Here is a 13,573-nt window from a genome sequence, read left to right on the forward strand (position 1 = left end):
ACCGGAGCTTCGCCTGGCTCACCTCCTCTCCCAAACCAGCTGCTGGTGGCACAGGTTGCCAAGGGCTTGGGAAACCCCTCTGCCTCGGTGGGGAATTACAGTGGGCAGATCTGCCGGGGTGACGCTGCTGGACCCACAGGAGAGCGCAAAGGAAGCAGATGACCTCAGGCATACCAGCAGCACTACATTTCTATCAGCAGGAGCAGGAGCTGCAGCGCTTCAGCGCCTGGACAGAGGCTTCAGGGAAGACGCAGCAGGGTGTCTGGTCACTGTGAGAGAGGATGGGGATGGGCTGCAACTCCTGGATGAGAAAACAAGAGCCAGAAACATCTGCTGCACTGCAGGACACCTTTAATGACACAAGAGCTGGTTGCCAGTGCCACTGCGAGCACGCAGCAACAGCCACAGCCGCCCGCAGGCTGTGATGCCTCGAGGACTGGTCCTGCTTTTGACAGCATCCTGCTCAAGCCTTTTCCCCTGGCACAGGCACTTGGTCATGGGCAGGGAGGGTGCCGGAGGAGGTGTTTGCTGGCCCCTCAAGGCAGCGCTCCGTGTTTCCGTCCCACCTCGGTGAAGGCTTCCACGCAGCGGTCAATGTCCTCATCGCTGTGCACGGCTGAGATCTGGACCCGGATGCGGGCCTTTCCCTTGGGGACCACAGGGTAGCTGAAGCCAATGACATAAATGCCTGGGGAGGAAATGCAGGGAGAGTCAGGGCTGGCTGGGAGGGAGGGAGGCTGAGGTGGTACTGGGTGATAGAAAGGCTTTTGGATCCTCCCTCCCCTCTCAATAACCATTTCCAGGCTTCAGGGTTTTCAAGTGGTATCTGCTCCCATGCATGGAAATGAAGGTTAGGGCCAGTAATGGGGATGGAGTCCAGCATGGCAGGACAAGAGGGCTAATGTAAAACCCCCCAGCAGAGAAAGGAGGTGAAGCCAGCAACGTCTCAGGAGACCAGGAGGACATTTGCAGCTGGAGGATACAGAACGACCAGTTTTCATGCAGGAACATCCTCTGGAGGAGGGATGGTGGTGGCACTACCAGTGGCTGTTCCTTCCCTCAGGGCATGTGTCTGCATCCAGAGCTCCCTCCCCAGTTCACCTCTGTTCAGCATGTCCTCAGCCATCACTGCAGCCAGCCGAGCGTCCCCAAGCATGACAGGACAGATGGGGTGGTCTTTCCCCGAGATGGTGAAGCCGGCTGCCGTCATCTTGCTTCTGAACCTGGTGAAGAGAACAAGAGGATGAGTAAAACCTCATCACCCCTGTCCTTGAGGACCGCTGCCTTGCTTTCCCCTGGGAGCCCTGGCCACCAAGGGCTGGGTGTGGTTCTGCTCTCCCGTGCATCTCCTGTGCAGGGAAGGGATCTCTCTTTTTGGAGTGACCTCCTGCCATTTCCTGCTCAGCTCCATGGGGCTGCAGCTGCTTGAGGGGCAGATGTATCCAGACACAGAGCATCCAGATGTGACACATCTGCCTGCACGTCTGAAACACACAGGCACATCCTGTGGTTTCCCCTGAGCATCCCCTGGCCATGACTTGCAATCTACCTTCACGGCTGTCACCAGGGAGTGAATAAACACACATGGACAACTCATTCCTAATGAACGTCTCCCCGTGCTCCCACCCCAATATGGCCCCCTCACCGTTGGGTCTTGGCAGCCATGGACTGTGCAATGGCATTGCTCTCCATGAGCAGGTCCAGGGCCTTAGATGCACAGCCCACCACGGCGGGGGGCAGGCTGTTGGAGAAGAGGTATGGGCGGGAACGCTGGCGGAGCAAATCGATGAGGGGTTTGGGGCCAGTTGTGTACCCACCTGCAGATGGAGGAAAGAGAAATGGACAAGGCACCCCAGGGTGACCTGTTCAGAGGGGGGCCCCTCGATAAATCCAACCTATCACCTACAGCAGGAATTTCAGTACAAACCAGGCCTAAAAAAATCACAGCTGATGCCTTTTACCAAGAGTTTCCACCTTGACCCCAAAGGCAAATGCATGGGGAAAATGACAGTGGAAGGAGCACATGGCAGGACCTCCCTTGACCCTGCAGCAGGGTCCCAAACTGAGCCTCATGCCACCAGTAGAAGAGGACAACATGCATTTGTTCCTCTATTATTAGGCAAAGGAAGGAAATATCAAAGCAATGCTGTGGAGCTCTTTAGGGCACAGAGGGCCTTGGACAGGAAAATGCCTTCACCTGCAGCTCCTCCAAGAGCTTTTCCCAAGGTGGAGTTGATGATGGTGACTTTGTCCATCACTCCCAGGAGCTCATCAGTACCCCTGCAGAAAAAGGAATGTCACATTATCAGCTGTGCCAGCACACACCAGGGAAGCTGTTCTAGGCCTGATGCCTCAAGGGAATCAAAGCACCACCAGCCAGGTCTCTGGTGTCCCCCCTTCTGGCAAAGGAAGAACATCCCCCTGCGGTAGTTTACCCAAGTGCTGACCTTCCCTTCTCCTGCAGAAAGGCTAAGCTGGGATCTCCAAAGGTAAGAGCATGGGTTCTTCATCCCTTACAGATGGGAGAGCGCTCAAACTTCTCGCACAGAAGTTTAATAGTCCAAACAGAGCACTAGCCATTGAGGTAGGTCTTGCACACACCTCTGACACACCACACCATTAGCATACACCAGGGAAAAACCGTTGCCTGGCTAGAGTAGCTGATGTCCTCTGAGGTGGGCTGTGCACATCACTGATGGGCTGCCCTAAGCGCACACAGGCCTAAAGCACCCATGTCAAGGTCCACACTAGTGGAACCAAACCAACGTGGCAAATGTGCTCTGCAGTTTTGTGTCCTCCAGCCCAAAAAGGCAGGATGGGGCATGGCCACCCAGCTTCTCTGTTGGCTCTCTTGAAACACAATGTTGTAGACAACAGCATCAGGTTCACGCTGAAACTAGCATAACTCATGAAGCACTCAGTAACCATTCTCAAGCTGTTGGGTACTTAGACACCTCAAAGTAGTCAGTTGTTTTTGCAGCTGCTGGGACCAGAGAGCCCACTGGGACAGAGTGACAAGGTCTACCTCAACCCATAGAATGGCTACCATGCCCCAAGGAATGGGGGGCTTAGTTCCCACTTCTCACCCGTTCCACAGCTTGATGTGGACTTGCCAGCTTCCCACATGCAATCTGTCTAGAGAGGAGAGAGCTGGAAGGGAGCTATTCATAGAGCAACTTTTGCCTTTTCAGAGATGGCTTTCTCCTATTGTCATCTCCTGCAGTATCCTTCCATCTGAGGAGGGACCCGTTGCTCATTCCTACAGGTGTTGCCTCACACAGGTCTCTACCTTCCAGTAGAGAGCAGGAAGAACCATGCAACGGAGTGCTTGGCACTCATGTGCCTGAACAAAACAAGCACATGAAGTGTCTGTTCTCAGCAAACACCTGCAGCAAGTGCACTGCTTAGCACCTGGAGGATCTCCAGGGGATGGAGGAAAAAGCTGCCCTGAGGGAATTATCAAACTGTGCAAGCTAACTCCACAGAACCCCCAAGACCCAAGCATTTGAAAGTGACAGCTGAGAGGAGAAGGATTCAGAAATCAGGAAGTCCAGCTGCTTGCCAGGAGAGGCAGATGAGATGGTCGCACCATCCCTTACACGCAGAGAAATGGCTGTCGCGTTGGGATGGGTCAGTGCTAAAGTATCTCCCTTCAGTTGCCCCAAAAGGAATATATCATCAGGAGGGGAGGGCTGAGGCAGAGGTGGGGTGCGAAGCCTTCAAGAAACAGTGGTTCCAGGAGCCCCCCCACACAAACACATTGGCCATCACCACCTTTGGCCTTGCCTCAGAGGTCATCGGGGTCAGGGAGTGGAAATGGGTAAAACAGCGCCTTACCGGCCATTGGGTCCCAGGAAGCCTGTGGCATGGCATTCGTCAATGAAGACCAGGGCATCATATTTCTGGGCCAGCTGGCAGATCTCCCTCAGGGGTGCGATGTCACCATCCATGGAGAAGGCACCATCGGTGGCCACCAGCCGCAGACGATGTTTCTGTGGGAGGGAGAGCGGCATCCCCAGGGGTGAAGATGTCACCCGGAGGAGAGAGGCTGGCGAAGGAGACAGGGACATAGTCCAGCTCCTGTAGGGAGTGGATATATCTAACCAAGACAGGGGGGTTTCATTGCAACCAGCTGCTTCCCCACCTTGCCTATCCATGTCTACCTGTGCCTATCGGCAAAAACGATGCCTATTGCATGGGAAAAGGCAGAGCTTACTCTTTGGGGCTGGTTACTGTGCAGGTAGCATAGCTAAGCGAGCACCCTCGTGTTGGGGTGGGAGCAGACCTCCATACCTGCGCATCCTGCAGCTTGGCCTCCAGGTCCTGCATGTCCATGTGCTTGTAGCGGTACTTGTTAGCCTTGCACAGGCGGATCCCATCGATGATGGAGGCATGGTTCAGCTCATCTGACAGCACCGCATCCTCCGGAGTCAGCAGGGCCTGGCCGTGCCAAACAGAAAGGATCTTCCTTTGCTCTGGGGTGCTGACTCACCGAGATCTTCCAGCATCTCTCCGTGCAGAGGACAAGGCTGCATTTGATTGCAGCTGCCACGTCTCTCCTGGCACTGCTAAACTTTCCACTTTCCTTCCCAGCCACCTTATCCCCCAATTTCCTTAGGCCAGGCTCTCGCCTGTGGCTTCTGAGCTCAAAATCTCCCTCCCCTTCCCTAGCAAGCCTGGGGGATCACACCTGCCCCCTGCCTACGCTTCAAGCGGGCATACAGACCTCCCAGGAAATGGGAGCCCTCCCCAAAACCTGGAGCTGGCTGGGGAAGGGGGAGGTGAGGACTGATTAAACAGCTCTGCGTGCATCCCCCAGTCCGAGGGCACCAAGTCTGGGTTCTCCACCACCAGTCACTGCCATCTTCTCTGCAGCACAGAGCTCACATCAGAGCCCCTGGAAAGCATGGCAGGCACATCGCCATCACCTCCCTCCTCCACACACAACACAAGGAAAGCCCTACGAACCTCAAAGATACCAGCGTTGGCATCAAAGCAGCTGGCATAGAGAATGGCATCTTCCCGCTGGTGGAAACGCGCAATCTTCTCCTCCAAGTCCTTGTGTATGCTCTAAAAAGAAGAGAGGAGCGAGCGTCACCGGTGGGGCAGCACAAGTTCTCACTTGCCCGCTGCTGTTAGACACGGACTGCAAGGGGAGGAAACAGCCAGGTTTTATCCAGAAAAGGTGTGTGTGCATGCGTGGGAGAAGTTAGTTGGGTTCAGAAAGTGTTTGCAAACGCGGCCCTGAAATGCGGTTATGGGTTTGGACGCCAAAAGCGCAGCAGGGAGACTCCAAGCTCCCCACCCACAGCGGAGCAGCTCTGAGTTTTCTTTGCACTTAGCCAGCTGGGGCTCTGAAAGGGCTCCAGTGGGGATAAACTGGGGTGGGTTTGATAGAGCCGTTTCAAGTCAGGCTTGCTGTAATTTTGACCCTTAAGGGAGAGGAAAAGACATTCATTTTCTGAATTCAGAGGGGTGTTTCGTTTCTTCGCTCTCTGAGGGGTTGTAATGGTTTAAGTTGGCGTAATGCCAGGTCTTTGGCTAGCAGGGACTCAGCAGGTTTTTCTTCTGCCAGGCCACATGTACCTTAGCGCTGTGCACACATGCGAGTGCCAAGACAGGAGTCTGAGGAGAGCCCCTGCGAAAGGCTGCCCTGGAGCAAGAGATGCTGCCCCGGTGCCCGGTACCTGGGTACCACAGATGAAGCGGACGGAGCTGAGCCCGGCGCCGAACTTCTCGAGGGCCTCCACGGCAGCACGGATCACCTCGGGGTGGCTGGAGAGCCCCAGGTAGTTATTGGCGCAGAAGTTGAGGATCCCTGCGGGAAGAGAGAGAGAAGCACGGGCGTCGCACCGGGGAAAGAGGCCGAGAGCCCTCCCCGCCGCCCCATACGCACCGGCTCCGCCACCCGCCAAGCGGAGGTGGGGACCTTGGCGGGAGGCGATCACCCGCTCGCTCTTCCAAGTGCCGGCGCCTCGGATGTCCTCCAGCTCGCTCTCCAGCCGCCGGCGGAGCTGAGCCGCCGCCGCTCCCGAAGCGGCCCGGGGGCTGCCGGCCCCGACGCCCCGCAGCAGCCGCACCGCCGCGCCGCGCCACATTCCGCTGCCCCGCCCCGCCCCGCCGGCGAGGGGGCGGGTCCCCGGCGGCCAATGGCCATTGGCCGCCGGGGACCCGCCCCCTCGCCGGCGGGGCGGGGCTAGGGAGGAGCGAGGCGCCGCTGTGGCTCCGCCCCCCCGCCGGGCTCCTGCAGCTTGAAGGGAGTCGGGCACCTTCTCCAGGAGGTGTTCAGGCCTGTTTTGTGGGGGGGGAGGCTCTGTCCCAAGGGGTTTAGGCACCCCAAACCCAGGTGATTTGGGATCCCTGGAGTCTGAGGGATTTGGGGGAAGCCCATCGATGGGATTTCGCAGCTGTAAGGGGGGTCATGTAGCAGGGCCCGAGGGATTTTGGAGCATCACGGACCTTGAGGATCAACAAGGTCAGGAGCATTAGGTGACCCCCCACCTAAGGGATTTGGGGTCCTCAGCACAGGTAACTTGGATCCTCGCATCTAGGTGGTTTATGGGTGCCCACCACAGGGGGTAATGAACCAAGGGTCTACAGGATTTGGGTGCATCCAGTTGAGGTGACCAAGGATCCTTTGGTCTGAGAGGTTTAGGACTTACCAGCTGAAGGGGATTAGGTACCCGAGCCCAAGGACTTTGAGCGCCTTTGGCCAAAGGGGTTTGTGACCCACAGACCCACCAGGTTTAGACAGAAAGAATCCAGCTGGATCAGGCATCTCCATCCTTCGCTATAGCTGACTGGAGAATCCTGTGGCCAGAGTGGTTTAAGCCCCTCATGTCCAGGAGGATTAGGCACCAGGCTCTTGACAGGGGTTTAGGATTCTTCAGCCTAGGTGATCTGGGAGCCTTTGGTCCAAGGGTCTTAGGAGCAAGAGCACAAAGGGATCAGGTGCCTCCAGGCCAAGGATTTCAGTACCCTGAACTACGCAATTTGGGATCCTCAGTGGCTAAAAGGCTCAGGCACCATCTGCCCAAGTGATTTAGGACCATCAGGCCAATGGATCTGGCAGCTACCATCAGGGAGGGTGAAGACCCTGGGCCCACGAGATTTAGGCACAGCAAGCCCAAGGGGACTGGGCACCCACAGCCCCTGGGATTTCAGAGCTCCTGGCCCAGGTGGTGGGGGATGCTGACATCCACGGAGTTCAGACGTCTCTAGCCAGGGGGGATTAAGCACCTCCTGCCTGAGGCTCAGACCCTGCTGAGCAGTAGGGCCCCGCACTCTTCCTGGCAGCCCCGGCTGTCAGGACCGCCCAGCCCTGGCCGGGGAGGGCTGCTGGCAGGGGCCAGGCAGGCCCTGGAGCCGTGCCAGCCCCCGCTGGGCACAAAGCCAGAGCCCCAGGGTGACAGTGGGGCCGTGCACAGCAGTCCTACCTCACCCTGCCCTGGCTGCCCACCCCAGCCTGCCTGCAGAGCTGCCCACTGCCGTGCTTGGGCCCGTTCCTCCCCAGGGAGCAAAGCCGCTCATAGCCGTGTTTGTCCTTTCTCCCAAGGGATCGACCCCTTCCCGCCCGCTGGATACCTCCAACTCCTTGAAAGCGAACGTGGACAGACCCTGGCCACACTCCACCTCCTCCGTCCCATCCCTGCCACCACCCAGCTGCGCCATGGCAGCTCTGCATGCGGGTGGGCAGCCCCATCACCCGGCCGGCCTGCCGGTTCTCTCCAGCAGCAGCCAGCCCTCGCACCCAGCAGCCCAGCACACCTCGCCTCGGCCCCGTGGTGGGGAGCCAGGGTGGTGGAGGAGGGAGCAGGGAGCCCCTTCTCCTCCTCCGGGGAAGGCTGTGGCTCTCGCAGCCCTATGTATGTTCCCGCTTGCCCTCCAACACAGGCAGAGTCTTTGCCGGGCCCCAGCAAACACACAACTCCCTGGGAGCTGGGGCAGGATCAGGAATTGAAATCCTGTACGGCCTCGACAGACACACGGAGTCACCATCACTCCCAACACACAACAAGCAGCCCAGCGTTAAAAAAAAAACAAGACACACGCAAGAAATTTCTGAGATGTCGAAATAAAAACCGAGACCAGTAACTCTTAAAAATGGGAACTCTGTACCAAAGATGTTCCTGTTTTCTTTCATTAACTGCCTTGTTTTAGCTATTTCAGACAGGAATAGATCAATGCGTTATAAAACACAATAGAAAGGGGTAAAAATAAAGGCAAAAGCTATTTACAGAAACCAACGGGGAGAGTACCGAAACGCCTCTAGAATTCTCACTTCTTCTTGGGTGATTTCCGGGCGCTGGACTTGGCTTTGGGTTTCGACCGCTTTGCCTTCTTGGGCTTGGACGTCTTCAGCGACTTGGCCTTAACAGTCTTTGGCTTCTTGGCTTTCTTTGGGCTGGCCCTCGACTTCTTCCTGGCTTTCCTGGCGGCAGATTTGGGCTTCTTTGACGGCGACTTGGCTTTCCTGGGCCTAGCAGCTTTCCGGGGCGACGTGGATTTCCTGGCCACCTTCTTCCTCTTCCTGGCCGGGGACTTCTTCGCCTTGTCGGCCTTGGCCAGGCGGAAGGAGCCAGAGGCGCCGACCCCTTTGGTCTGCTTGAGGATGCCGGCGGCGAGCAGGCGCCGAATGGAGAGCTTGATCTGGACATCGGCGTGCTGGCCCACCTTGTAGTGGCTCTTCACGTACTTCTGGATGGACTGGCGGGAGGAGCCGCCGCGGCTCTTCTCGGCCCGGATGGCCGCCACGATCATGTCCGAGTAGGTGGGGTGGGCCGCCGGCCGCCGCGCCACCCTGGCCCGCTTGGGCTTGGCGGCCGGAGCCGGGGCCGGGACCGGGCTCTCCGTCATGGTTAGCGCTTTGACCCGCGACGCCCGCTATCCCCTCACGGCGGGAAGCCTGGCCCGCCCGGCCCGGGACCCCCGCCTCTGGGCGGGGAGAGGCTGGGAAAGGAGCGGTGGGGAGCCGGTGCGGCGGAGCCGGTGCGCTGGAGCCGGTGCGGGGGAGCAACCGCGGGGGAGCCGGTGCGGCGGAGCCGGTGCGGCGGAGCCGGTGCGCTGCTCCCCCCGCGCCGCTCCCGGTGCCGCCGCCGCCGCCTCTGCGGCCGCGCCCGCCGCAGCCACCCTTTAAAGGCGCGGCGCGGACCGCGGGGAGGACTGCCCCGCGCGCGGCACCCACCCGCCCGCCGCCGCCGGTGTCCCCGTGTGTCCCCTGGCACGCCCCGCCCCGCCAGGCTGGGACAGGGAGGGACAGTGGGGAGGGACACTGGGGGACAGGGAGGAGCGCTTGGAGGGGACACTGGGGGACACACTGGGGGACAAGGAAGAGCGCTTGGGGAGATATTGGGGGACAAGGAGGAGCATTTGGGGGGATATTGGGTAGGGACAAGGAAGGACACTGGAGGGGACAACAGGAGGACAAGGAGGAGCACTTGGGGAGATGCTGGGTGGGGAGAAGAGAGACTGGGGGGCACATGGAGGAGACAAGGAGGGGTACTTGGGGGGACACGGCGGGGACAAGGACGGACACTGGGAGAGGACAGGGGGGGACACTGGGGAGCACTTGGGGACACAGGGGAGACAGGGAGGGACATGGTAGGGACACTCAGAGCAACATCAAGGCACGTGGAGGGACACTTAGGGGGATGCTGAGAATCAGGGAGAGACATTTTGGGGGGACACAAGGAGTGACACAGGGAGAAACATCAGGACAAGGAGGGGACACTGGGGAGGACATTAGGGGGACAAGGAGGGACACTAGAGGAGCCACTGGGGGGGACACCAAGGAGAAAATGGGGAGCACTGGGCTCAAAATAGGCTCAGCAGCAGTACCCCACAGCCCAATGCCTCTGACTCCCTCCTCTGCCCTCTTTGCTCCCCACCAGGTGCGTTGGGGGCATCAGCTCAGCCCTCATGTGTGTGTGGCGGGGGTCACAAATAACAGGCGGTCCCCTTTTTGGGGGACACACACACAACTCTGTGAGGGGACTGAGCAGGGACATGTAACAGTGACAATCAGCCATCCTTTCCCAGCTGGGTGAGTGGTCAGCTGTTCCTGGGAGATTAAACGTAGCCGCTATCATCATCTTGCCCGTAGGATTTAGATTACGTTTTCCCCCTTATTTCTTAAAAACATGCGGGCGCAGCCGCCTGGTGCCCACCGACATGCTGTGTGGTGCTCGGAGGTGAACCCCGGCACCACCAAACCCCCCAGCGCCTCAGCAGGGCGTTAAAATACACAGCGAGGAGCTGTCTGTAACCTCGATGTGCCCTGGATGCCCAGGGGCATGAAAACCACTGGCCAGGGACGCACAGAAGTATACATAAAAATAGATATAGATATATAAATACAAATAAATATAAATACAGAAACAGAAATAATAGAAATAGAAATAGAAATAGAAATATTTGATGCCCCCTCCCTGACATACACACGTACTACGTGAGGGTGCGGCGTGCCCCTGTCCCAGGAGGAGGCACTCGGCCCCCTGATGCTTTCCCGCTGGTTCAAGGGCTGCCGGGGTCATCCCCTTGTGCCTCCCTCCTTGGTGCCGCTCTTTCACATGCCCCGCTTCATTTGGGGAGTGGGAAAGTTTTGCAGCACCTGCAAACCACTTGATTTTATTAAGAGCAAAGAGCTCCTAATTGCGGAGAGGAATCACCACCTTCCCACCTCCCCTGGGGTTTTTTTTGCTTAAGACCTAATGAATACATTGCTTTCCATCCCATATGGAGCGCACGGGCGGCAAGCGCTGGTTGCCTCCATACAACGCTTTGACCAGCCGAAGGACCTCTCGTTTTTCCTCGGCGGGAATAAACCACCATCGCTGGCTGCCTGCACGTAGGCAACCCAGGCGCACGCAGATAAGGCACCATCTGCTTTTATTTGCATCTAAGTTTTTAACCGTCAGAAGCGGCTTGCCCGTACGTCGGGCTCTAAGGGTAGATGAGGAGGGGGGGTGTAAGCATTGGCCCTGAGCCCCTGGGGTTGGCACAGCGTGCCATGGGCTGACCGCAGAGCCTCCAGCCTTAAAAACCAGGCAGCCATTATCAGGGCAGCGCAGTGACGGGGAGGCAAGACGGGGGGAAGGCAGGGAGGGAGGAGGGCAGATGCTTTACCTAACTTCAGCCAGCTGAAAATTAGGGGTCTAATCTCAGATGGTGACCTGGGCAACTCCTGCAGCCAACCGGGGCTGCTTGGCCTCCTCCGGCGGGTGCCGCTGCCTGTGGGCAACCACCCTCTCCCCTATATGTGGGAGTTCCGACCCTTTCATCCGGACTAGCTCCCTAATTTTTAGCCAGTCAAAATACGGGGAAGATACCATGCCCCCAAGTGACTCGGTGGAGAGAAGGCATATGGGTGGTCACGGCTCATCAGGCTGCTGCTGGCCTTGCACATGGGGGGGATCCCAGTCAGGGTAACCCCTAAGCACCCCACTTGGTATTGGAAAGCACCCCTTAAACCCTGTACTGTTATACCCATGCGTCCTTAACATGAGCTGGCCAGGATCAAGAGGGGTTTTCTGGCTCCTGGCAGGACGCTGGGGCTGGAGGCGGGATGCAGATGCTGCAGGGCAATGCAAGCCCCGCTGCCTCTGGGAAGTGGGGTCCAGTGCTGCCAGCACCCCACTGCAGGCAGCATGGGAGGGCTCATCCAGAAGGAAAAATTATTCCTATGGGCCACGCAGTCCCCTGTGCCCAGCTTGGGCTCGTGCCTGTATTTTTGGCCACAGAAACCTGCCACCATGCCAAGGGTGGGGTGGGTCACCCCCTGCACCCCCTTTTCTCCTCGAGGAGAGCTACCCAACTGCTCCAAGTCTCCTGTGCCTCCCATTTCTGGCATTAAGCAGCAGAGATTGGGAAATACTGCTTCTCCAATGAACCCCAGAGAACAGAGCCTGGCAGAGGAATCCTCTCCGTAATCCCGTTTACCTTCCCTTCCCTCTCTGTGCTGCATTCAACCGGACCCTGCAGGGATTTACGCACTTCCAGCTGCGGATTTCATCTTAAATGGTCAAACCATGTCCATTGTGGACGTGCTATGGATCCAGTGGGTAACAGCCCCTGCCTTATAGGGGCAGGACGGCTGTTCGTTGGCACCTGAGCACACCGGCGCACTTCTGGCAACTAATGCCAGTGGCAACGTTTTATTTTATCTGGTTTCCATTTTCAAAGAGGCTCAAAATCCCCAGCAGTAGGACTTGGCCTCGCTGGCACGCAGATTCAAGCAAAAGTGGCAAAACAGGGAAATTAGCTGATTTTCCAGCCATGCTCATCAGAGCTTCAGCCCCGAGCCCCCGGTGTGCAATGCAGCGGGGTCAGCCTGGCACAAAGCCACTCAGCCTGGACACCGCTAACGGCAGAGCGGGCTTTAACGATGCCAATAAATGGCAAAGGGGTATTGCCTCTGGCTGCTGGACCAATTACCACTGTTTTAAAAGATTTACGAGCTGGTTTTTAAGGGCAAGCTCCTAATGCGAGCCGGGATGCGGGTTCTCATGCAACCAGGGTGCCGCGTGGCTGTGGGTTTTCCCTGTGCTTGAGGCTGGGACATTTCTCACAGCCACAACCCGGCTGAGAGCAAGTGGGTGGGGTACAGGCATCTCTTTGGGATGCTTTTTGGGCTCTGCCGGCCATCGCGCCTGTCGCCCATGGGCATTTCAGTCGTCTCCTCTCCCCACCGCTCTCCCCCCGCCCAGCTCCCCTGCACCCGGGAGATAGCAATGCGTAGACGACGGGGCGACCATATCGCCCTGCCGCAGGGGAGACAGGGGCCGCCTGATTAATGCCACACCAGTTTGGGAGGCGGCAGTCCCCCGTCACCCCAGGATGACAGGACGCTCCTGCCCAGCCGGTGGCTGATCTGCAGCCACAGAGCCTCAAGGAGGGGCGGCTTGACTGCATGTCAGGCACCCACACATTTCGCCCGCGCTTACGTGACACGTTTATCGGGGTCAGCAGCCCCCGGTCAGGAAGGGAAAAAAAACCACCACGCCAACAAACGAACCCAAACAAACACAAGATACTGAACCCCTTGGGGAAGGGGCTGGCGAGCTGCATGCACCAGCAGTCTGCGGTTCACCCCTCGCTCACCCTCCGCTTGCCCCCAGTACCCCACTTTTGGGGGTTTCCTCTCCCAGGGGTAGGTATGACCACAGAGACTGTTGCTTCAGCAGTTGTTTTTTCCTAAAACCACGCACACATCCCCCAGCTTGCAACACCATGCCCTGAACCCCACTTTTTTTTCCTCCTCTCTTGGTCCCTACCAATCCCCCATGGCAAGACCAAGCCCTGCAGCCTGGAAGCAGCTGCCCTGAGCTGCTCTATCGCCTCTTGCCTTCCTTCCCATCTCAGGCCCCCAACATGCTGAATGCTCGCCCCATCCCAAACTCAGCAGCAGCAGCCACGTCCTGCTGGGAGGCAGAGGGAAAAGCCTGGACCTTGGGCAGCGCAGGGATGGGAGGGTTTCTAGGCTGGAGGCAAGAGGCCAAGCACCAGCGAGAGCAAGCCCTGGCTCTGCATGGGTGCAATGGGGAGCCAGCTGCTGAGCTCAGTGCCTGGCCTCTTG

At 58.2% G+C, this 13,573-nt stretch overlaps 2 protein-coding genes across 2 annotated transcripts; both read right to left on the minus strand.

Annotated features, from left to right (window-relative positions):
- Positions 1–340: 340 nt before the first annotated feature.
- On the minus strand, positions 341–6,129 carry GCAT (glycine C-acetyltransferase). Its single transcript, XM_072869549.1, has 9 exons — positions 5,897–6,129; positions 5,688–5,818; positions 4,969–5,070; positions 4,294–4,440; positions 3,838–3,992; positions 2,198–2,280; positions 1,646–1,817; positions 1,102–1,223; positions 341–688 (listed from the first exon to the last, which is right to left on the minus strand). The coding sequence occupies exons 1-9, from the start codon at positions 6,096–6,098 to the stop codon at positions 537–539; spliced, it is 1,266 nt and encodes a 421-aa protein (XP_072725650.1). The 5' UTR covers positions 6,099–6,129; the 3' UTR covers positions 341–536.
- A 1,962-nt stretch (positions 6,130–8,091) lies between these two features.
- On the minus strand, positions 8,092–9,122 carry H1-0 (H1.0 linker histone). The gene has a single exon (XM_072869563.1). It carries the CDS (start codon positions 8,854–8,856, stop codon positions 8,278–8,280), a length of 579 nt encoding a protein of 192 aa, XP_072725664.1. The 5' UTR covers positions 8,857–9,122; the 3' UTR covers positions 8,092–8,277.
- Positions 9,123–13,573: the final 4,451 nt, after the last annotated feature.

The sequence above is a fragment of the Ciconia boyciana genome, chromosome 1, assembly GCF_034638445.1.
Source record: "Ciconia boyciana chromosome 1, ASM3463844v1, whole genome shotgun sequence".
In the NCBI taxonomy this organism is placed as follows: Eukaryota; Metazoa; Chordata; class Aves; order Ciconiiformes; family Ciconiidae; genus Ciconia; species Ciconia boyciana.